Source organism: Pochonia chlamydosporia, chromosome 7, assembly GCF_001653235.2.
Source record: "Pochonia chlamydosporia 170 chromosome 7, whole genome shotgun sequence".
NCBI lineage: Eukaryota > Fungi > Ascomycota > Sordariomycetes > Hypocreales > Clavicipitaceae > Pochonia > Pochonia chlamydosporia.
In genome coordinates, this window is record NC_035796.1 from 1,026,249 (window position 1) to 1,047,684 (window position 21,436).

Sequence of the window (21,436 nt, forward strand, 5' to 3'; positions counted from 1 at the left end):
ATTGATTAGTTCTCGTCCTTGGTGGCGTGTGGCTTGTGCAGATGAAATCTCAATCTGTTGACACGCGTCCTCCCGACGATAAAAAGCAATAATGCGTGATTTGCCGTGCTGAAGAAGATGAGATTGGGGAGGATTGCTGGGAGCTCCAATTGCACTGAGAGGGAGAAACAAAGACCTGAGGCGAAATGAGACTTGACCGTATTGCCAATCAATTGATCCCTGGTTCAATTCCGAACGATCACTCCGGCTTGTTCTTGCCTTCGACAGTGAGACGACCACCAAGACTGGAGCAAACAAGTTTCACGGCGATTCGTTGTGTGGGGAGGGAAGGAGCGAACAGGACAAAAGCCCCACCACAAATGGAATATGTGTCGGTGGGCTCTTTTTCTTCTCTTCTTGATATGGGACGAGAATTTCTAGATAAGTTTCAATTCCGAATAAACACCTATAAAGCAGCACTGGGTACGTATCCAGTCCAATATCTGGCGCGTATCAACCGAAAAGCACTTGACTGATATCGAATGCCTTCCCTGTCCTACGCCATTGACATTGAAGGCTTCGGGTACGTGCTAGCCGGGGTCTAATTGTACGCGTTCCTGACCGCTTTATGTTGAAGAATGCCAAGATAGCCTGCCAAGACACCAAGAAATGCAAGGAAATCTGCAATGTTTCCTGCTTAGGGAGCTAATCCCTATTCCCGACGAAGCGGACGAAAATTGGTGACGTTCTTGGCAACACAATGGGAAGATCTATCTAGGCATATTACTTGCCTACCTAGGTACTTATCTATTCAGCTGCAAGACCTGTCCATTGCTAGGAGAGGTTGTTTCATGGTCATGGCAAACTACATATGCCAGACCATGCCCCTTTGTCATGTAATTTGGTCAGTCACATCTGTGATCACCGTCCAGATGACAAAAGGACTAAGCGATGCAGGCACACTCAAACAATTGTAACCTCACACATGATTGAGGGCGGGGCTTTTCTGAACAGAGTGGATCTGAAGACAAGGGACACTTGACGGGCCATTCGCTATTTGAAGGGTGCGGCGCTGGGCAAAAGTCCGTCGCAATAATAATAAGGTTGTTGAGGTTCCTCGATGCTCATGGGGGAAAAAAGCTACTGATTGTTCTCTTCTCAAAGTGACAGGCATTGTACCCGCCGAACGACAGGGGCCGGGTCAGTGGACGCAGGCACTTGCCAGACTTGGCGACAGTTGGTGCAGATTGGCGCATGTCAAGTCTCGTCTAGTGGCGAGTGCCCACCAGACATGCATGTGCACCCAGGACAACCAGCAAAGACCACATGCAGGTGTTATACCCGGGGCAATACTTGACAACATTAAACAAATGCGCTTCTCGAAATTCTTTAGCCGGGTAAATGGCAAACGATGGACACTCGCTCCGTGTCATTGTGCGACAAATGTGCTCGACACGACCAGGACTGATTTAACCAGCCAGATCGCCCTCGCACATTTGGCAACGGCCAGAAATAGCAACAGCGAAGGCTGATAGTTACAAGTCCCAATATACTTTACTCCGTACACCATAGCAGCATGCTGGTATGGATCGTGTCCGGTGCTCTATCATATACCAAGAACAGGAAGCGGCACGTCCCCAGGTCGGTCGAGCGCTGTCTGCGGCTGATATGAGCACCCACTGAGGCTCAACCTCCATCTTGGAGAAATTTCATTGACGTACGCAATCTAACACGAGAATGGCCGCCACGAAAGCCGCCGCAAACCCGGACCCAGGTCATTTGGAACTAAACTTGGAGCGGGTGGTAAGGGACGCTGGGCAGTGGCGGCAGGGTTCCAGGTCCAAGGACAAGTTCATCGTCCAGTCAAGATTGAAGTCTGGTCTGGCAAGTTCAATTTGTTGGCCCAGATACTGTATGGAGTCTGGTCAAGTTCTCAGGGTCAGCGTGCAGTGAGTGAGCACCAGCCCCGGCCTGGCTGCCATCAGCACGCTGCGGCTGAGTGACAGTGACCACGGCGTAACACTGGGCTTCCAGCAGCATCATCAGCATGAGCAGCAACAGCAGCCACTAAGCAGGCCAGGGCGGTCATTGTTTGCTGGGGCTCCATCTTGGCATTGCACTCATGAGCATTTGCAATGGATCACACAGTGACTAGTCGCCCCATAATTTCCTCAGTTCCTGAAGTATGGCGTCGATTGACGTCTGGTCGTCTGGGGGTGTGGCCATTCAGACCGGACATGGACGCAGACAGCGTGGATAAAAAACGGCCTGGCTTAATCAAGGTGGATTTTGATGGTGACTGGTCTGGTCTGGCGTGTCTGGAGGTGTGGGCAACGAAAAGATTGATGCGTTACGTGGACATTCTAGTCCAAGTGGATGAACATGGACGAGTCCGGAAAGCAACTTGAAGTACTTCTTTTTGTCTTGGCCCCTTTTGCCTCTACAACCTGCCAAGAATTCTTATTCTGCTTTCACACTTTTTTCTTTTCTTTTGCCCTTCTTCGTGTAACCAAACAACACGGCCTTTGGCATATCCATTCGTTTCTCTCTGCTTGTTTCTCTGATCTCTGTCCAGCTGGGGCCATCTGCTGCGCTTGTATGATCCGAGTCCGACCCGACTGAGCAACATCAAATTATTCTGCACTGCCACGCCGTCCGACGCCTACCCACAGCTCTTCCGTCTCCGAATTTGTAAAGCACAGTGCTCCGGACGTGCGCTGACTGGCGATTGACGGACGACTCGAGGACCTCTCGATCTGGCATTTCTCTTCCTGTCGGTTTGCGTGGTTTCATTTCCTCTTCCCTGCCTTCTGTTTCGCAATGGCTGCCATTCACGAGGCCGTCGTTGACTCTGTCAAGAAGCTGGGCCTCAATGGCACTTCAGAGCACACCAATGGTGTGATTAAGGATGATTTCAAGGTTCGCACCATTTGCTGTGTTGGTGCCGGTTACGTTGGTACGTCCCCGTCGACATCCATATCCATTTCTATTTCCATCCCCATCCATGCCCTACCAGACCCGTCCTAGCTCGCTCGCGAACTGCCGTCAACAACAATTTTACCATCAAATTGGTCCTCGCCCCTGCTCATCCATGATTTCGCCTGGTGCCTGGCGCCTGTGCACGCTGCACGCTGCACAACATATTTTGCAGCTCAATTGACGTCTTTTTACTGACTATTGGCCCCCGTTTTGATCATCATTAGGTGGCCCTACCGCTGCTGTCATTGCTTTCCAGAACCCTCACATCAAGGTGACGGTGGTCGATCGAGACGAGGTTCGCATTCGCCGTTGGAACTCGCGCCATCCTCCGATTTACGAGCCCGGTCTGCACGACATTGTCCGCGTCGCCCGCGATGGCTCCCGCGACTTCACATTCGCTAATGAGAGCGCCTCTGAAAGTGAGGTGACCTCTGCCGAAGAGAGCGAGACCTCTGTGTCCAGCCGTCCCGCCAACCTCTTCTTCACCACCGATGTTGCCAAGAGCATTGGCGAAGCTGACGTCGTCCTTGTGTCTGTTAATACCCCGACCAAGGAGCGTGGCGTTGGTGCCGGAAGCGCAACTGACATGACTGCTTTCGAGGCTGTCACTGCGGTTGTAGCTCAGTATGCCAGAGAAGGCGCAATTATCGTTGAGAAGAGCACTGTCCCTTGTCGAACAGCGCAGCTTGTTGCCGATACCGTACGTTTCATGTCATCCCATTGTGCATCACCGATGGGCGATTCAATCGTCACATGGCGACGCAACTCTCAAGCCGACTGTGTAACATTGCATTGGCTAACACGATGAATCCAGCTGTCCATGCACCGCCCCGGTGTCCACTTCGAAATCTTGTCCAACCCGGAGTTCTTGGCTGCAGGTACCGCTGTCAACGATTTGCTGTACCCGGATCGTATCTTGATCGGATCTGCACCTACCCCTTCAGGCAAGAAGGCTGCCGAAGCTCTCGTCAACGTCTACGCTGCTTGGGTCCCCAGAGACCGTATTCTGACCACGAATGTCTGGTCATCCGAGCTGGCCAAGCTCGTGGCAAACTCAATGCTTGCCCAGCGTATTTCCAGCATCAATTCCATTTCTGCAGTTTGTGAGCAAACAGGTGCCGATGTTGACGAGGTCGCCCGAGCCGTCGGTGTTGACCCTCGAATTGGCAACAAGTTTTTGATGGCTGGTATTGGGTTTGGCGGAAGCTGCTTCAAGAAGGATGTTTTGAACCTGGTTTACCTGGCCGATACAATGGGTCTCCCTGAAGTTGGCGAGTACTGGCGACAAGTTGTCAAAATGAACGAGTATGCTCGTGACCGCTTCACCAACCGCGTCATCAAGTGTCTCAACAACACCCTGGTGGGAAAGAAGGTGGCCATTCTGGGCTATGCCTTCAAGAAGAACACATCCGACACTCGTGAGGCCCCGGCGCTCGAGATGATCAAAACTCTGCTCGAGGAGCGCCCCAGAGAAATTGCCGTCTTCGACCCATGCTGTAACCCGCTGGTCATCAAGGAGGAAATCAAGACGCTTCTTGGACCCGTCGCCGCCGGGAACAACATCTCGGTTTACGGCAACGCTTATGACGCTTGCAACGGTGCTACCGCTGTCGTGATTGCTACAGAATTTGACGAGTTCAGAAACCAACCGGCTCCCAAGCCAGCTCCTGTTCCTGTTGAACAGCCTGCTCCCAAGATGATTGGTCGCAAGCCGAACCCCAAGTCCGACCCTCGGCCGTTCAAGACGTCGGCTCCTACGCCAAATGACTTGCTAGCACTCCACAAGTACCTGGTTCAGCGACCCAGTGAGACTTCAGACGACCCGCTGGACCGATTCAATGTCGAGCCGTCATGCACCGACGACTGCCCCGACTGCATCCAGGAGAAGCAAAGCAAGAAGACGGGCCATGCAACGGGTATGGGTAGCGCCGAAGAGTACAAGGCCAAAGAGCGCATAGATTGGGTCCGCATCTCCGAGACCATGGCCAAGCCTCGATGGGTGTTTGACGGCCGTGGCGTGATTGACTCTAGGGAAATGGTCAAGCTCGGCGTAAGAGTAGAAAGCGTGGGCCGCCAACACCGATTCTAATTGGAGGGGGGCAATATAGATTCAACCGGGAGTCCAACTTCCGTGGGGAGCAGCATTGAAAAGCATTGGAGTTGGCTTCCTTGCAACGGCCGGCTATTTAACATTCTTATGTGGCACATTGGTGGGTTCTGGTTATACGCTTGAGGATGTTGCAAATGGCAAAACCAACACTTGGCCACGGCCACTGCCACTGTCACTGTCACTGTTTTATTAGGCATGAACGATGGGATCTTTTACGGAAGTTCAAAAATTGGATCCTCTGCTGATTTCTTTTGTTTTCGGCATGAAGAGGGTCGAAGGGGGAAAGGACGCAACACGACACGACCACATGAAGCCTTTTGACGAGTCGTGGGGAGGAATATGGGCCAATGGATGAGGGGAGAATGTATCTTGATGTTTGGGAATAGATAGACTTCCCGGGTGTGGCATTGCGATGCGCGCCTCTTATTATTATACCTTGTCTGTAAATGAATTCACTTCTTTGGCATGTTTTATGCGTTCCTCCTATGTGCTTTATAGCTAATTACTGGTGCGCAATCCTCTTAAAACTTAGAAGCCATGTGCACACGTTTTTTCGCCGATCATAAGACCAGGACATATACCCAACTATATAAGTCCTACGTGTCAAAACCCTCCTTCTAGCGTCATTCCAGGCACAGGCCCCCTCCCTGCCGGGCGACAAGAAAATTAGCAAGTTACAGATTTCGATGGCCCTGACGCACCAGGCTAGTGAGACCTGCGAAGTGTGCTGTCGAAATTGGCGGTTTGCCTCGCTGCGCGTTTCAAATTGACGGGGGCTGCACAAGCCTCCCGAGTCTGGACTTGCTTTGACGGGGATGTGAGAAGAGCCGAGTGTAATCATATCTTGACTATGGTGATTAAAATGATGATTAAAATAATGAAGGGGAGAAACAAGGTCATGTGTTTCCTTTCTAAATACTCGTAAGGAATAAATGTATACCAATCTGGCCATGTTGGCCGACCCATTAACCCATCCCCAGTCCATCGACAACCACATCCACATCGACGTCGACGTCGACGTCGACGTCGTCGTCGCAGCCACACCGGCCCAGCATCCTGTTTCCGAACCAACCACATCAAAATCAGGAACCCAAAAAAAATCGTCAACCCCCACTACTCCGTAGACCCCTTCGTATCAAGATCGATATCTCTTCCAATTTAGGGACCTGGCGGCGGTCTCGGGGACTCCCTTTCCCCCCTTTGGTGAATCCTTGACGGGTGGTCTGAACGCAGACACTTGGGGAAATGAACTGCCATGCAAGACGAAAGTGACGGCGACGGCAAAAAAGGCAACCCTGTGAGCAGAGGTTCGCGAATCGTAGTACTTGGTGCTGGGTGAGGTGACGCCTTTCTGTTTCAGGAGTCTGTGGTGGTGTTTGGCGATCCGGCAAGTGTTCGTCTTTCTGGTCTTTGCGTCCGGGAAGTTTTGTTTCTGGACGAACGCTGTCGAGACGAACGCGACGACTCTTACAACTTGGTTCTCGTGAAGTTTTGTCATGACGGATAAGACGTGTATTCTTTGCGCATGGGACCTTTAACCGCCTCCATCAAACTGGGACAAAACGATAGCCAGCTGGGCTGGGCGATTCACTCTCCAACTCATACACGTTCTCATATACTTGGATGAGCATGAAAACAACAAATCTGGCCTTCCTGTCAGGCCTGGTCTCTCTCACAGCGGCAGACGCCCTCCCGCCACAAGACGTGCCCATCCAATGCGCGACGATATGCGGGCCCATCGTGGAACTGTCGTCGAAATGTACGCCTGTGAATTCGCAGGGAAATTCGGTGGGCGACTCGAAGAACGGTACGGGCAGCGTGTGGGTTGGCCGACGACAAGCAGATACAAGTATAGATACAGCAGAGGACGAGATGGGCGATTGTGACGGCGTGGAAGACGAGCTGGACAGACGGTTCTTCACGATAGTGCCGGCGCCGACGTCCTTTGCCGCAAAATACTCGTCTATATTGAATGCCGAGCCTGATGGTCTTACTCTCGAGCAAGCAAATACACCTACACGAATAACACCCGTCATTATCAGGACGTCAAATCCCTCGCCTCCTCCTCCGCCGCCGCCGCCGCCGCCACCGATTCCCCCAACGCCAACATCTCAGCGTAGACAAATATCGATACCTACTTCCATTGCAGCGCCTACACCATCGCACTCCAGCACGAGTCAGAGTCAAAGTCAGAGACAGCCACCCCAAAGTACAATGAGCCTCATGGAAAATCCCGCCAACACAGGCGGAACATCTATGAGCGGTGAAGAACAGTGCGTCTGTCTAAACAAGAGCTTTGATGTGCAGCGGGTGGCGGCCCTGTGTACGAGTTGTATTATCCAGGCGGGGGATCCAGATACAAGTACGTGATGTTCCTTTTACTCTCATGAGTCCTAGCTAACCGTTTAGATATGCATGTCGTCATGTCGGTCTGCGAGTTTCAAGAGCTGAATTACACGGCTCGCGATGACAGTATCGTGGATAATATCCGTGTTTCGGCGACAAGGCCGTCGGCAGTTTGGGGTCATAATGCGGGTGTTTCGAATGGTGGATGCGGTGCACGGGGGATTTGGGATGTGAGAATTGTGATGTGTGGGTTGATAGGGATTCTTTTGGTGGTGATGTGATTTATTTAGCGACTGATGAATATAACGGTATTTTATATATTTGTTCTTTAACATTTGGTTCGTTTGTGACGACCCATCCTGTTGGTCATTTGGTTTGACTTGGTTCTGCCTAGGTTCGCCTACTGTTGATTAAGTTACGGGATGTATTTGCCATCAGTGTTATTCGAAGTGTACGGACTCCGTGGTCAGCAAATCGGTTCATCGATATGGTTGACGGTGAGGGAGTGTTCTTGGTGTTAGGCGGTTATGTCGTGGATGTTGTCTCAGTCATTGAATATTGCATTCCGCTCCGCGGGAACCTTGCTATGCTAGATGCACCAATAACTGCTATGCTTTAGACATTCCTTCAAAGACAATTTATTTACTGCCATAAACAGACTCTTGGTTCTTCATCTGCCTGTAGGGTAGGCTCAGTTGGATAGGATATCGATCATGGAGATTATTCCCAGCAGTTAGCATTCATTACGCAAATATGTTCCAATTATTTGCATAGAAATACCATCTCAGGTACAATATACATGGCCGTGTAGTCATTCTGTTGCGCGCTTTCTATGTATGGCGGCATTCGCAGGATCGTCGTCATCCAAAGTCTAGCAACCAACCTCACCACATCAACAGCGTCAAACCAAAAGGAGACATGGCGCGTCATCGTCATTTGGTGATGTAATGTACTAGACCTAACGATTCTGGCTAATCATGCAGATCACCGGCAAAAGCACTTCAGTGCAATCAATGGGTTGCCGCAAAATCATCACGAACAAGGGGACAGTCCGCTCACAACATCAAGTCCCTTACGCTGACCACAGGAGCGGACTCAAGCGGCAGCGGACATGAAGCGGACTTGTGCGGACGCAGCAGCTAATAAGGACGAATTCAATCTCTTAATGCGGATGAGTTGCGCCACCAGACTGCAAATGCAGGGATCCGGCTTTAGCACTAATTCCGGCATTTAGCTTCGTGTAAGCCGTCAATTCGGCTGTGCCGAGTTCGTCAGGGCTTCAGTTACTCAATGGTATATATTCTTATATAATCTTGAAGCCGAATCTCACGAATTCCATCTCACCAAACGCCGTCTCCAACATCCTGTTGCTCTCTTCACCCTTCACCCTTCACCCACACATCACCGTCCTCACCTGTCACCAAAACACACAATGCATCTCATCCTCACCGGAGCCACAGGCCTCGTCGGCTCATCCGTCCTAGACGCCATGATCCGCGCCAAAGACATCACAAAAATCTCCATCCTCACCCGCAAACCCGTCCCCATGGCCCAAGACGCCAAAGATCCACGCATCAACGTCATCATCCACAACGACTTTGAAACCTACGACTCCAAAGTCCTAGACCAGCTCAAAGACGCAGACGGCTGCGTCTGGGCCCTGGGTATCAGCCAAACCAAAGTCGGCAAGGAGGAATACGTCAAAATCACAAAAGACTACACACTAGCTGCCGCCAAGTCATTCGCCACACTCTCGCCATCGTCTTCAAAACCCTTTCGATTCATCTACGTGTCCGGGGAGGGCGCTACACAGACACCCGGACGGTTCTCTGCCATTTTCGCACGCGTCAAGGGCGAGACGGAACAGGCGCTTGCTGATATGACGGCCAGCACGCCTGGTTTGCAGGCCGACTCTGTTCGTCCTGGCTTTGTGGATGCCTCGAAGCATACTGCTGTTCATGGGTATATTCCTGATCCTGGGATGTTGTACAAGGCTGGGGTGGTGGTTCTTGGACCGGCTATTAGGATGGGCTATAGGAGTGCACATTCGCCTACTGAGGTTCTGGGCAATTTCATGACACAGATGGCTATGGGGAAGATGGATGGCAAGTTGGAGGGTTCGGGGGCGTTCAAGTTGGGTCCGTCGTGGGTGGTTGAGAATGTTGGCTTTAGGAGGATTATGGGTCTTTGAGAGGTAAATTGGAGGGGAATTTAAGCAACTAATGTAATAGTATTTGTAAATTATTGTGTAGCTGGGGGGAATATGGGTAGATTTTGGAGTTGGATATCCTGGATGAGCGTTATTGCACCTTTCGTCTACTCTGACTTTGTTAGACGCGTCTCTTGTTATGAACATTTCCACCGCACGTATTGATGTTTTACGTTAGCCAAAACATTGCCTCCGAGCATACCTTCTTATTTAACTATAGTTTAATAGGTGTCCAATCATGAGATTTTGCAGTGAGACATTGATTGATCGTCGCGTGCGCACGAATTCGGGGTCCCACGAACAGCAGAACCCTTGGGCTCGGTACCTGTCGCTTTGCTATGGGTTTGAAAGTGAGTTTCGAACTTATATTTGACAATGCTACAGTATGAACTGTTTTCGTTCAGTCAACTACATGGGCCTTTCAGACTCCTTTTTGCTGTAAGTTCATGGTGAGTTACACCACCAGGCTGTACACTGGCTGTATACTGAAAGATGAGGCAGTAAGGTGACATACACGTAAATTAAGCCGAATACATTCACGCCAGAGCTATTGCCAAGCACAGTTACGCCCAGTGCCTCCGAGAATATCCATGATACGCGACTGCTGCATAGTGTAGCACATCGAGCGCTAGTGTAGATCCATCGTGAGACATACCCGCTCCGCAGCGTTCCAGAAAGCTGTTATTCCCAATGTCCCGTTCTTCTTCACCATCCAGACGCGTTTGGTTTGTCTCGTTGGTGTCTCTTGAGAAATTCTTTGCGGACGAATGACGAGAATCTGGCCTTGGCTAGCATCTGAAGAGTGAAGGGATTGAGCCAATGTACGCCAGGCGGCAATGAAAGAGATAGTTTTGAACTGAAGTAAGTACCCAGATACCGCCAACTGTGTTGCTAGTCGTGGCATCGCATCAACCATGCAGGAAAGGCATAACATATACCGTAAAACATATCTCGGATGCACTAACTGGTATTCCCTTATATTGCAGCTGGTGATCTGACACCTGGCCCGCACTATTCCCACAATCTTGCTAGAGACATCCTATAGAAGTTAGAGGATATGGGGGCCAGGCTAGCAAAGAAGGATTCCTGTTCAGGAAATCTTCTGAGAAATCATGTCAATCAACCACGCGATATGTCACCAGCTTTCCGGAAAGTGGACTCACCTATGGACACTGGTATGCCTGACACGTATGTCTTAGGCCTTGCTGCCTCGAGTAGTATATAGATGGCACACGACTGGTTCTCATCACCATGTTTACGCCTGGAAACAGCTTGGCAGTGCAGCTTAGTGACAGTAGTTATCTGCGTTTTATCCCAGAGAGGATGTCACTCCATTCCTTTCGTACTGTCGGCTCCGCGGACCAGGGAGGCACTACGGTAGTAGTGTATAGCATATCCTACAACCTTGTTATCCTATGTATATAATCTGTCCGGCGAACGCGGGATACGGTCTATGCCCGTCAACTAGCCTTTTCGTTCCTTCTTCTGATTCCTTCATTTTCTAAATTGAAGTCGCGTTTGGCGACTTCTGGTGCTTGTTTCAGCATGACCAACCACTCCAGCAGAAACAGCCTCGTTGGGGCAAAGGCTCTGACATTGGTATCTCTCCTGTCAACCCGTGCCATCGCAGAGCATAACTACGTCGTGGCTAAGGAAGTCGTTGTGACACAATACTTTGAGTGGCCAGGACAATGTCCCAATATCTGCGGTATAGCTCCTAAGACGACGGCGGCACATCCAGAATATGTCACTCTCACTTTACCTCTCTGCGGCTGTGGTTCAGCGGATCTTGTATCAACAAAGGCACCAAGCCGTCCTGGATATCCCGGAACCATCTTTCATTTCGAGCCCACACATATCCCGTTCGTTACCGGCAAAGTTACAGGAGAGTGCTCTACTCCAACCGTTTTCACCAAACTCCCGAAGGACGAATACGAAGCCGGATCGGTAGTAATTTGCGAACCTAAAGGCCAAGGAGGCAACACTGGCGAAGATTCAACAGTCACTATTACTCTCCCCGGAGCACGTGGTGACGGACCTAGAATTACTCTTCAGCCGGCGGTCCCTGGCGCACCGACGACGGTTCTTATTGGCGTTCCTGGATTTAGAGACCACATCCCAACTATTACCGTCCCTGGTGCCGGTGCCGGTGCTAAAACCATAACTGTTATTCCAACTGGTGCGAATGGAAAGCCCTTGCCTGGAGCTGGCCCAATTGCTGTTGTGGGCAGTCCTGAGGGCAACAGTCCAGTGATACCTTTGCCCGGTGCTAAGCCAGGCCAACCGCGGGTTACTCTGCCACCCACGGCACCAGGCAAGGCTCCTGTCATCGTGTATGGAGATATTGGTAGCCTGGGAGATTCTGATGCAAATACAGGTGTTCCAAATTCTGGAAGTATTGGTGGCTATCCTAACGAGCAGACACCTTATGGGACAACTGGTGGCCCAGGAATGGGTAACACCGGCCCCAAGGGTACTAAAGGCTCTAATGGTAATGGCCTAGGCACCGGCGGCGCAGGATCCGGAAATCCAGAAGGCGGAAATCGTCTGACCGGAGTATCAAGTAACGGGAAAACTGGCCCTGCGGCAGACACAGACAACGACGGACGCCCAGATCTCAGCCTTCAAGCCGGTACTCCAGTGGACATAAACAGAGATGGAAAGCCAGATACCGTCGTTGGGTCCAATGGAGGCATCGATACTGATAATGACGGCAAACCCGACGTTTACGTCTTACCAGATGGCTCTATAGATACGAACGGAGACGGGAAGCCAGATACTACAGTTCAGCCAGGTGGTCTCGTAGACACCGACGGCGATGGAAAACCCGACATTGCAGTCGGACCTCAAGGCCCGAAAGTTGATACAACTGGTGACGGCAAACCCGACACATTAGTTGGCCCTGGTGCCGGTGTCGACACGAATGGCGACGGCAAACCAGATACCATTGTTGATTCTAACGGCGGAGTTGACCTCGATGGAGATGGCAGGCCTGACATTAGTGTAAATCCCAACGGGGGCGTTGACACCAACGGGGATGGCACGCCGGACACCACCGTCGGACCAGGAGGAACCATCGATACCAATGGAGATGGTACGCCTGATGCCAATATCGGAGTTGGGGGAAGTGTTGGTGGCGTTGGGGGGAAGCCGCGTATCAATGCTGCTGGCAAGATCGACACGAATGGAGATGGGGTGCCGGACACGACTGTTGGCGGAAATGTTGATAGCAATGGTGACGGTGTTCCGGATATGCCTTTGGGGGCGTCTGGGGCGCCTAACAATGCTGCTGCGGGAAGTGGAAACGACAACTCTGGGGGGAATGATGGAAACTCTCCTGACAGTGCGGGAGGAAACAGCAATTCTCCTAATAATGCGGGTGAGAATGGCAATTCTCCTAATAATGAGGGAGGAAATGGCAATTCTCCTGATAATACGGGTGGTAATGGCGGCTCTCCTAGTAACTCTGGAGGAACGGGTAACTCGGGAGACAACAATGGGGGTACCGGTGGCTCACCTAACGAAAATGGAGGTGGTAATAACTCGCCAGACAATAACGGCGGAAATGGCAGCTCTCCTGATAATACGGGAGGAAGTGGTGGCCCTGCAGACACCGGTGACGGTACCGGTGACAACTCTGGAGACAATGGCGGTGCCAATGGATCCCCCAATGGAGTCGACAATGGCAACGGCAATACTGGCGGCGAGGGAGGTGGAAATCCTAGCTCCAGCGGCTCCACGGGGAATCCCGACACAGGGGCCAATGGAGCAAATGGCAATGAAGGTGGAAATGAAGGCAATAATAACTCTGCAGAGAACCCGGCGTCAGGCGGTGCCGGCGGTGACACGGGTGACGCCGGCAGCAACGGATCCGGAGGTTCTAATGGGGATGGTTCAGCTGGTGCGTCCGGCGGTGATGGAGGTGACAATGGAAGTGACCCTGGAAACAACGGCTCTGGAGATAACGGAGCGGCAGGGAACGCAGACGGCAACACGGGTGATAATACAGGAACGGGTACCAATGGTGATGGCGGTTCTAATGGGGGTGGTTCCGATGACAATGGTGCCGCTGGATCAGGTGGAGATAATGGAGGGACTTCTGGGGCCGGAGGCTCTGATGAAGGCTCTACCGATACTGGGAATGGAGGGAATGGAAGCGGTACGGACTCTGGAGCAGGAGGTTCCACTGGCGGGAGTGGCGGCGACTCGGGTACAGATTCAGGCTCTGGGGGCGCCAATGGAGACACAGGATCTGGTTCTGGAACTGAATCTGGAGGTGATAACGGAGCAAGCAATGGAGGCTCGGGATCTGGAGGTGATAATGGAGGATCTGGCTCCGCGGGTGGAAATGGAGAAGCAGCCGGCTCTGATTCCGGATCCGGAGGCGGCAGCGGCAATGATTCAGGTTCAGATTCAGGTTCTGGAGGTGGCGCCGACAGCACAAATGGTGGCTCAGGATCCGGCTCAGACGGATCTGGATCTGGAGGCGGCAATGGCAACGGGTCAGGTTCAGATTCCGGTGCTGGAGGTGGTGCTGGAGGTACAAATGGTGGCTCAGGGTCCGGTTCAGACTCCGCTTCTGGCTCTGGTGGAGGAAATGGAGGAGATTCTGGCTCTGACACTGGATCTGGCTCTGGAGGTGACGCCGGCGCAGGTGGCAGTTCTACTTCTGGTTCTGGCGGAGGCGAGGGCTCAGGATCCGATTCAGGTTCGGACTCGGGAGGAGGCAGCGGTGCAAGTGGTGGTGCAGGCGGAGGTTCAGGCGGTGACACATCTGGTTCTGGTTCTGGTTCTGGTTCTGGAGGTGACACTGGCGGTGCCGGCTCCGGATCAGGAGGAGACGCTGGTTCAGGCTCTGGGTCAGACGGTGGTGCGAACGGAGGCGCTGGTGGTTCAAGCGGTTCGGGTTCCGGAGGAGGCTCGGGCTCGGGATCGGGAGGCGGCTCCGGTGGTGGATCCGGCGGTGGATCCGGCGGCGGTAGTGCTGCAGGTTCCGGGGGTGGAAGCGGAGGAGGGAGCGGAGGGGGGAGTGGTAGTGGAGGAGGAAGCAATGGAGGAAGCGGCAGTGGTAGCGGCAGTGGTAACGGAGGAGGCAGTGGAAGTGGAAGTGGAAGTGGAAGTGGTGGTGGAAGCGGTGGTGGTAGCGGTGGTGGCCTTTTCGGGTTCTCCTAAAGACCTCGCTCATGTACATATTCACCTTGCTATAAATTCTCGTCTGATGTCACTTGTGTATCTATTGAAGCTCGTTCAACTTCAACAAGAGTTCGCTAGAAACTATGGTGAATTGGTGAGCAGTCATATTAACCAAGCATACGCCTAGCAGTATCCTCCTCATAACTCTTGTCAACAGATATAACTAAAGCTATCTCTCTGCATCAATGGAGCGTCTCTTTCGGCAGATATCCCGCAAAGCTCCTCAGCATAATGCTAGTCCAGGTCTCTAGATTGCCCAGCATCACGCACCAATCAATTTAAACAAACCACCCACGATCCGTACTATAATGTCACTTCAGAAACTCCATATGATTTGCCCGGCCTAACTATCAACACTATATGCGCAGTAATCACCATGCATTGCAACACTCCTTTAATAACTGAAATTTTCAGCCCGTCTATCTTCGTCAATCTAACTGGTGGAGTCAACTCAGCTGAGTCCTCCGGCAGGGAAACGGATCTCGATATGCACGCCACACAAGCTTATTTTTAACTCTCGCGCACTAAGGCATTCTTGGCAATGACAGCCATGAAGCCACAGACGCGGACGCCTCAGGGCAGATCCGTAAGATCGGACAAACATTATGCTGGCGATACAGCCACAGTCAATCCTGTTTCTACCAGACGTCTAATAGTCTTTCACTTACGGCAATCAAGATTCAGTTAGTCGCTTTGACGATCATCAGCCCTTTGGACCAAAAATAGGCTCTCTAACACAGCTCACTTCTTCTCCTACGCCCAGCATGACCGCCAAGCCACTTCAATCACTGTAACACAAGTTCCGAGTTCTTAACCAAAATCAACCCATCTGCAAGTCAGCAGATGAGCCACCGGCTCGTCGGCCATTTAACCTCCCAAATAAGCTTCATCGGACATGCTGACCCGACTCCACGACATCCCCTGCCCAAGAACACTCATCCACAGCCTACGCCTCCAAAACGTGAACCATCCCGCGAATTATATCCCCAGAAAACAAAGACCATCACCTACCCAAAGTAGATACCAGCGCGTACATCACACCAACCCTTTCCAACATGCCGCCACCAAGCTCATCTATATAAATCTCCCAAACCCATATATAAACCTCCCTCAACCACCGGTCCCTTCAATTTCTCCAGAACATCCCTAATCTCAACTTCAAAGCATACCTAAAATGCGCTTCACCCACCTCATCCTCCTCGCCTCGACGGCCCTCGCCGCCCCCAACGAGCCCTGCTACGCCAACGGCCAAGCCGGCGTCTGCACAACCGACGCATCCTGCACCAAAGCAGGCGGCACCACCGTCAAGGGCGCCTGTCCCGCCGACGCCGCCAACATAAAATGCTGCTTCAAGCCCAAGTGCAACTTTGGCGCCGCCGGTAACTGTCGCTGGGCGTCCGACTGCGCTGGCAGCTCCGTGGGCAACCTGTGCCCCGGCCCAAGCCAGATGAAGTGCTGTAACAGCAAGGCTACCGGGTTCGGCGGCTACAAGGCGCCCAAGATTCCTGCCCTCGGCGCCTGCAAGAAGAGTAGCGTGGAGGGGGCTAAGAAGATTGTTGCTGCGTTTCCCGGGAGGGTGAGGGAGATTGGGTGCGTGAGGAGCTGCAAGTGTCCTGGGACTTCGGACCATTGTTGCGGATTGGCGACTGATATGATGTGCTCTGATGCTGGTGGTGTAAGTCTCGACTCTGCCTTTCCCCTTGGCTCGTCTTACGCTGCCTTGTGCAGTTGACGGCTGGGCTGTATAATCGCCGGGACTGACATAGCTAACGGATGTAGGTGCCTACGCTCTCGGGCAAAGAGATTGCTGAATGGGTCATGCGCAACCGCAAAACTCTTAAGCTCAAGTACGTTATTTGGGGTCAAAAGATTTGGCATCCCGTCACGGATAAGAACCAGGAGAAGCCATGGGAGCAGTGGCGCACCATGGACAACAGAGGCGACGTAACTCAGAATCACTGGTATGTCCACTCCAGCAACAATGTTTTCGACCAAGGCTAACCTTTGTAGGGACCATGTCCATGTGAGCTACAATGCGTAAGGAGGCTTTTGCCATGTCGATAGTGTAGACACTTCGTGTATAAATATAAGAAAATTGTCATTTGCTGATAGCATGAGCCTGTTGCTTCTCTTGATGTACGATATACCTGTTAGACACACATCCAATATATACTTGTTATACACATGCGGCTCATCTAATACCCAAAATGAACCTTAACCCGACATATGAATCTCATCATAATTCGACATAACTCGTAACTGTCACACCCGTAATGCACTCATCACGCCCCAAACGCCTCGCTTACTGTCTCTCCTTCATCCGGAGTAACAGCCATCTCCAGCAACTCGTGAGCTGCTTCCACAACCTCGCCTTCAATACCAGCCTCAATAACCAAATCCTCCTCTGCAAAAGCTAGACGGCCCAATGCTAAGAGATACCGTTGACTTCCGCCGTGGGACATGGACAGCTTCTGACTGACCTCTACAACATTAGCTGTGCTAGAATCTGTCACAAGCTTGTGTATTAAAAGCACACTTTGCGAAATAAGGCGATACAAATCTGCTGATGCCGTCGACTCAGGTAACTTCAGCGACTGCTTGAGAGAGTCTGGAAGAGGTGGGAGGATGTTAGGTGGAATTGGTTGATCGTACAGCTCGTCAATGGCCGCGCTCAAACATGCCACCAAGCGTGGAATGGCGTTTTCGTGAACCGCCAGTTGCAGCAACCCAAAGGGCGACAATGAGAATGCAATGAGTGTTCGTAGCGCCGTCAGCTTGATTGACCTTCTCTGCTTGGGAGACAGCGGGATTCGTGGATGCTCTGTCAACTTGGCAGAAACAAGTTCTATTATGGCTCGCGAAATGACGGCTGGCTCGACTTCTGCGCTGATGGGTCCTATGGATGTGGGCAGCACCGAGGTGGACAGCAATTCAAGCATGCCCATGACATCACTTGGCTTCTGCTTTGGAGTCAAAAGCAAATATACCATTTCCATGGATATCAACGCCCAAAATCCATTAGACGTATACTCGAAGCCGTTATCCGTCTCGATTGGCGTCATCGAACATGATAGTGCGGATGCATATAAAAGACCCAGCAGCCGCTTCGTGTCAATGTGCTCTTCCAAGAAACCATACTCGGTGCTATTGGACAGATTGCCATCTGGGAGCCGTCGTCTGGCATCCGCCAATGTGAGGATAGTGGATTGAGCAATAGGCACCAAATTTGGCACCACTAACGGTGCCACAGAGGTTGTGTGAAGATCAAAAGTAAATGAGATGAGAGACACGAGGTATTTTACCGGCTCCCAAAATTGCTCTTCGACGCATCTTGTCCATAAGGAGACCATGTACTCGGTGAAGTCGACCAATAGCTGCATGGGACGATAGGGGTTTCCCATCAGAGGTAACTTCTCGAAAATCATGGAAGCAAACGAGGTAGCTGGATCAGAGGGAAATGTGAACCGAGATAGTGTATCGAAGGTGGGCGGCTGCTGGTGAAATGAACCATGATCCAGCACAAGTTGAAGGAACTTAGGAAGACAATTAGCTCACGAAACCAAAACGAAAGCAATAAACATACTTCAAATGGGGCTGCTGGTGCCGCCACAACGACTGGATGAGAATCCTTTGGATTGTTCCTGCTGTCATCGCCCATAACGACATCCTCAGTAGAAGTTTCCAGAGCAGTAATAGGACTGTCCATGACGGGCCGCTTCCTTTTCCCCTTGCTAGGCGTACGCTCGCCAACATTAGCAGCTACAGAGCCAGTTTTGCCTCGCCCCTGACCCTTGCTGGGACTAACGGCGATGTCCATCTCGTCAAACCCGTCTGCGAATCCCCACGACTTGGCGGCCTTTTTCGGCGTGGTATTGATCCCCCCAACAATGGTGTCTCTTCTCCTGGCTCGGTCATTTACTTCCCGCATATCTCTCTGCAAAAACTGCAGTTCGGTGTTAGCTGTTTTTTCAGCCGCCACTGCAGCCTCCACGATCCTGGTTTGTTTGTCCAATTGCTCGGCATTGAGCTTCTTGAGGCGCGCAACCTGAGCATCGTAGTCTTGCTGTGCCTTGGTGGCATTTGCGCGAATGATGGAGGCTTCGCCACGGGCAGAATGGAGCTCGGATTCAAGTGCACGCACTCGCTGTTGAAGAGCGGATACAATGTCACCGGGCTGGCCAGTGTGTGAGGCTTGAGATGCAGGAAAGCGGTTCGGTGGAAGCGGCGGTCGAGCAAACTGGCTTGCCTGGATCGAAGGCTGGGGTTGGAACGCCTGGGAACCGGAAAACGGTGCATTCGAAGCTCCAATGCCCGGGGCACGGGGAATCAGCCCTGCACCTGAAGCGGAGCGAGCAGCTGGGTCGACGGTTGGATTCCATCGTGGATTCGGCACAGGAGGTATCGGTCGACGCTGAACTTGTGAAGCAGTTGGTTCCGGACGGTGTTGGTGCTGCTGCTTTATTTGCTGCATGGAATTGTTGATGACTGGCCGGCCGATGGGGACACCAACATCGTTTGTGACTTCGGTATTGTCCAGATCATCGTCTTCCTCCTCCCAACCATAGTTCGAAAGCCTTGTTGGCTCATCTTGTGATGGTGATTGCTTTATCTGAGCTTGCGTGAGTTGGATGGCGTTTCGTTCGAGCTCTTGAAAGGCATTATCCGGCAGGTCGTCAAAGCCGTCATCGGAAAACTCGTCGGCGTCCATTGTGTGTGGAGGCGGAAAGCGGTGTCATTGCACTGCCTCCGCAAGCGATACGCAAGCCGGTGATGCAGATTGCGTGGACGCGAAACAGGCGTGCATGTGGTTGAGATGACTGGAGATGGAAATCGCCAAGTCGTCGCGCGGTCACGTTGTTGCCCCGCACTCACAATGGTACCGGGCAGCACAAAGCCGACCTGTCAAACCTGTCTAGTAGTATGAACATGTACACACCCCCATGGTCCAATGTAAGTTTGTCTGGTGTAAAGTCAAATCCCAGACAGGCAGAGAGACTGCGTAAAAAGAAAGAGCCGCAACTGCATACTTATGGACTCTGGCATTGAAGTACCAGCCCTAGCGCCGTCCTTATGACGCCTGGGCGGCTTTATAGTCGATATCTGTCCATGTTGCACATATATAGCCAAATTTAGTTCAAGATCAGTTCAATGGCCTCCCAGCTTTGTCCATCTGCGAATGTGTATTGGGTAGTGCAAGGTTATGGGAAGCAGGTTAGTCAACCTTATCAGCAATAGGCTCAAAACCGGCATACTTGAGTAGCCTAGGACGTTCATTGAACAAATTTCAATTTCCTCTGGCTGGCTATGTGCCTAGGTATATATAGTGTAAGTAATTCCCAAAGAATGACGGAAGCCCCAACATCTTGTGGGTAGTCAGATCGTAACAGATTATTCAGACCAATGATGAGTGGAGTTGGCAGTGCCAATTCAAGTAAGCTGAGGTCAAGACATAGCGGCCGCTATCAAATATCAAATGAACAAGGGCAATATGGAGACGAATATCTAACGAAGCAGACAAGTGTCTGGTCGAGACGGCCGAGAGCCAAAACTAGACGTCGATGTGGGTGTTGATGGTAGGACAAGGATGAAACGGGCCATATTTGTGCAACAGGACAAATTATTTGTATAGAGTAATAAAGAGTGTACAGAGGTATGCTAAGTGAGAATAGACTCGAGAGCAGGGACGGGGAGCCAATATCAAGGAGTGGTCTGAATCTTACAACAGAATTCCGAGCAATTCAGGCTCAGTACAGCGCCGCTCTGGAATAGTCGCGTGAGATGTCACGCGTGCCAGCTGGTCTCTAATTCCAATGAAGACGAAATGGTCAATAAGAGCTACACGACAGCGCTGTGTCCGAGATCTAAATTGATACGACCGTGTGCGACACTCGCCTCGTGGCGAAGCATGGCTTGTCGGGGTCTACGTATACCACGGCTTACTTCGCCCATACCACGAGATCTGGTATCTCGTAGCTTTTTGAGTGCCGTGAGGCGACCCGCAGCATCACTGTTCTTGGTCTACTCAAAGGGTCGGTATGCGACAGGCGAGCAAACGAAGACGTAAACGGTGGCGGCCTTGCCTCGAATTATGGAGAGCTAATCTTTCAAATTAGTTGCCTGGTGCTACAAGGTATCTGCAAGCATGGGAGACTCTGGTGTTTGACTGCTGGCATCCGGATGACCCGTCTGAGAATTCGACAGAGCTCAGGCTGCAAAGGCACATCAAAGCGCCAGACAGCAGCAAGCCCAACAGCAAGCTCAGGGATCGATATTGTCAGGCCGCGAAATAGAATCTGGAATAGCTTGCGAAATCGACCTCAATTGGGTCCATGAAGAACGGCAAATTGCTCCTCCAATCATTGAATGTGGTTGGCATGCAATGAACCTGTGCTTGCTTGTGATGAGGACCCAAACCGAGGGACCCACCAGTCCATCTGTGTTGTCCTGCTTGTACTCCGACTCAACGCGTTCACTCAAGTGAAGCACGCAGTTGGAGTGATATGGAGGTTATGAGGGACCAACAGCTCCCCATGCTCTCCCAATGCCACGCCATACATCTGTTGTGCAACCATTGCAGTCAAAGTTTTGCACAGCACTGCAATGCGACACCCTGAACATTG

General features: G+C 51.7%; 7 protein-coding genes across 7 annotated transcripts; 5 read left to right on the forward strand and 2 right to left on the reverse strand.

Annotated features, from left to right (window-relative positions):
- Positions 1-2,799: 2,799 nt before the first annotated feature.
- On the forward strand, positions 2,800-5,047 carry VFPPC_07195 (UDP-glucose dehydrogenase; the record flags this gene model as incomplete). Its single annotated transcript, XM_018286102.1, has 3 exons — positions 2,800-2,935; positions 3,183-3,658; positions 3,773-5,047. The coding sequence occupies 3 exons, from the start codon at positions 2,800-2,802 to the stop codon at positions 5,045-5,047; spliced, it is 1,887 nt and encodes a 628-aa protein (XP_018139837.1).
- A 1,156-nt stretch (positions 5,048-6,203) lies between these two features.
- Positions 6,204-6,566, reverse strand: VFPPC_16616 (hypothetical protein; the record flags this gene model as incomplete). Its single annotated transcript, XM_018294369.1, has 1 exon — positions 6,204-6,566. The coding sequence occupies one exon, from the start codon at positions 6,564-6,566 to the stop codon at positions 6,204-6,206; it is 363 nt and encodes a 120-aa protein (XP_018139836.1).
- A 131-nt stretch (positions 6,567-6,697) lies between these two features.
- On the forward strand, positions 6,698-7,695 carry VFPPC_16615 (hypothetical protein; the record flags this gene model as incomplete). The annotated part of the gene is made up of 2 exons (XM_018294368.1): positions 6,698-7,430; positions 7,478-7,695. The coding sequence occupies 2 exons, from the start codon at positions 6,698-6,700 to the stop codon at positions 7,693-7,695; spliced, it is 951 nt and encodes a 316-aa protein (XP_018139835.1).
- Positions 7,696-8,846: 1,151 nt separating this feature from the next.
- On the forward strand, positions 8,847-9,605 carry VFPPC_07197 (nucleoside-diphosphate-sugar epimerase; the record flags this gene model as incomplete). Its single annotated transcript, XM_018286103.1, has 1 exon — positions 8,847-9,605. The coding sequence occupies one exon, from the start codon at positions 8,847-8,849 to the stop codon at positions 9,603-9,605; it is 759 nt and encodes a 252-aa protein (XP_018139834.1).
- Positions 9,606-11,168: 1,563 nt separating this feature from the next.
- Positions 11,169-14,795, forward strand: VFPPC_07199 (hypothetical protein; the record flags this gene model as incomplete). Its single annotated transcript, XM_018286105.1, has 1 exon — positions 11,169-14,795. One exon carries the CDS (start codon positions 11,169-11,171, stop codon positions 14,793-14,795), a length of 3,627 nt encoding a protein of 1,208 aa, XP_018139832.1.
- A 1,195-nt stretch (positions 14,796-15,990) lies between these two features.
- VFPPC_07200 (d-alanyl-d-alanine carboxypeptidase) lies at positions 15,991-16,857 on the forward strand (the record flags this gene model as incomplete). Its single annotated transcript, XM_018286106.1, has 3 exons — positions 15,991-16,491; positions 16,596-16,777; positions 16,827-16,857. 3 exons carry the CDS (start codon positions 15,991-15,993, stop codon positions 16,855-16,857), a joined length of 714 nt encoding a protein of 237 aa, XP_018139831.1.
- Positions 16,858-17,098: 241 nt separating this feature from the next.
- Positions 17,099-19,524, reverse strand: VFPPC_07201 (DNA repair protein Rad26; the record flags this gene model as incomplete). The annotated part of the gene is made up of 2 exons (XM_018286107.1): positions 17,099-18,349; positions 18,400-19,524. The coding sequence occupies 2 exons, from the start codon at positions 19,522-19,524 to the stop codon at positions 17,099-17,101; spliced, it is 2,376 nt and encodes a 791-aa protein (XP_018139830.1).
- Between the last annotated feature and the right edge of the window lie 1,912 nt (positions 19,525-21,436).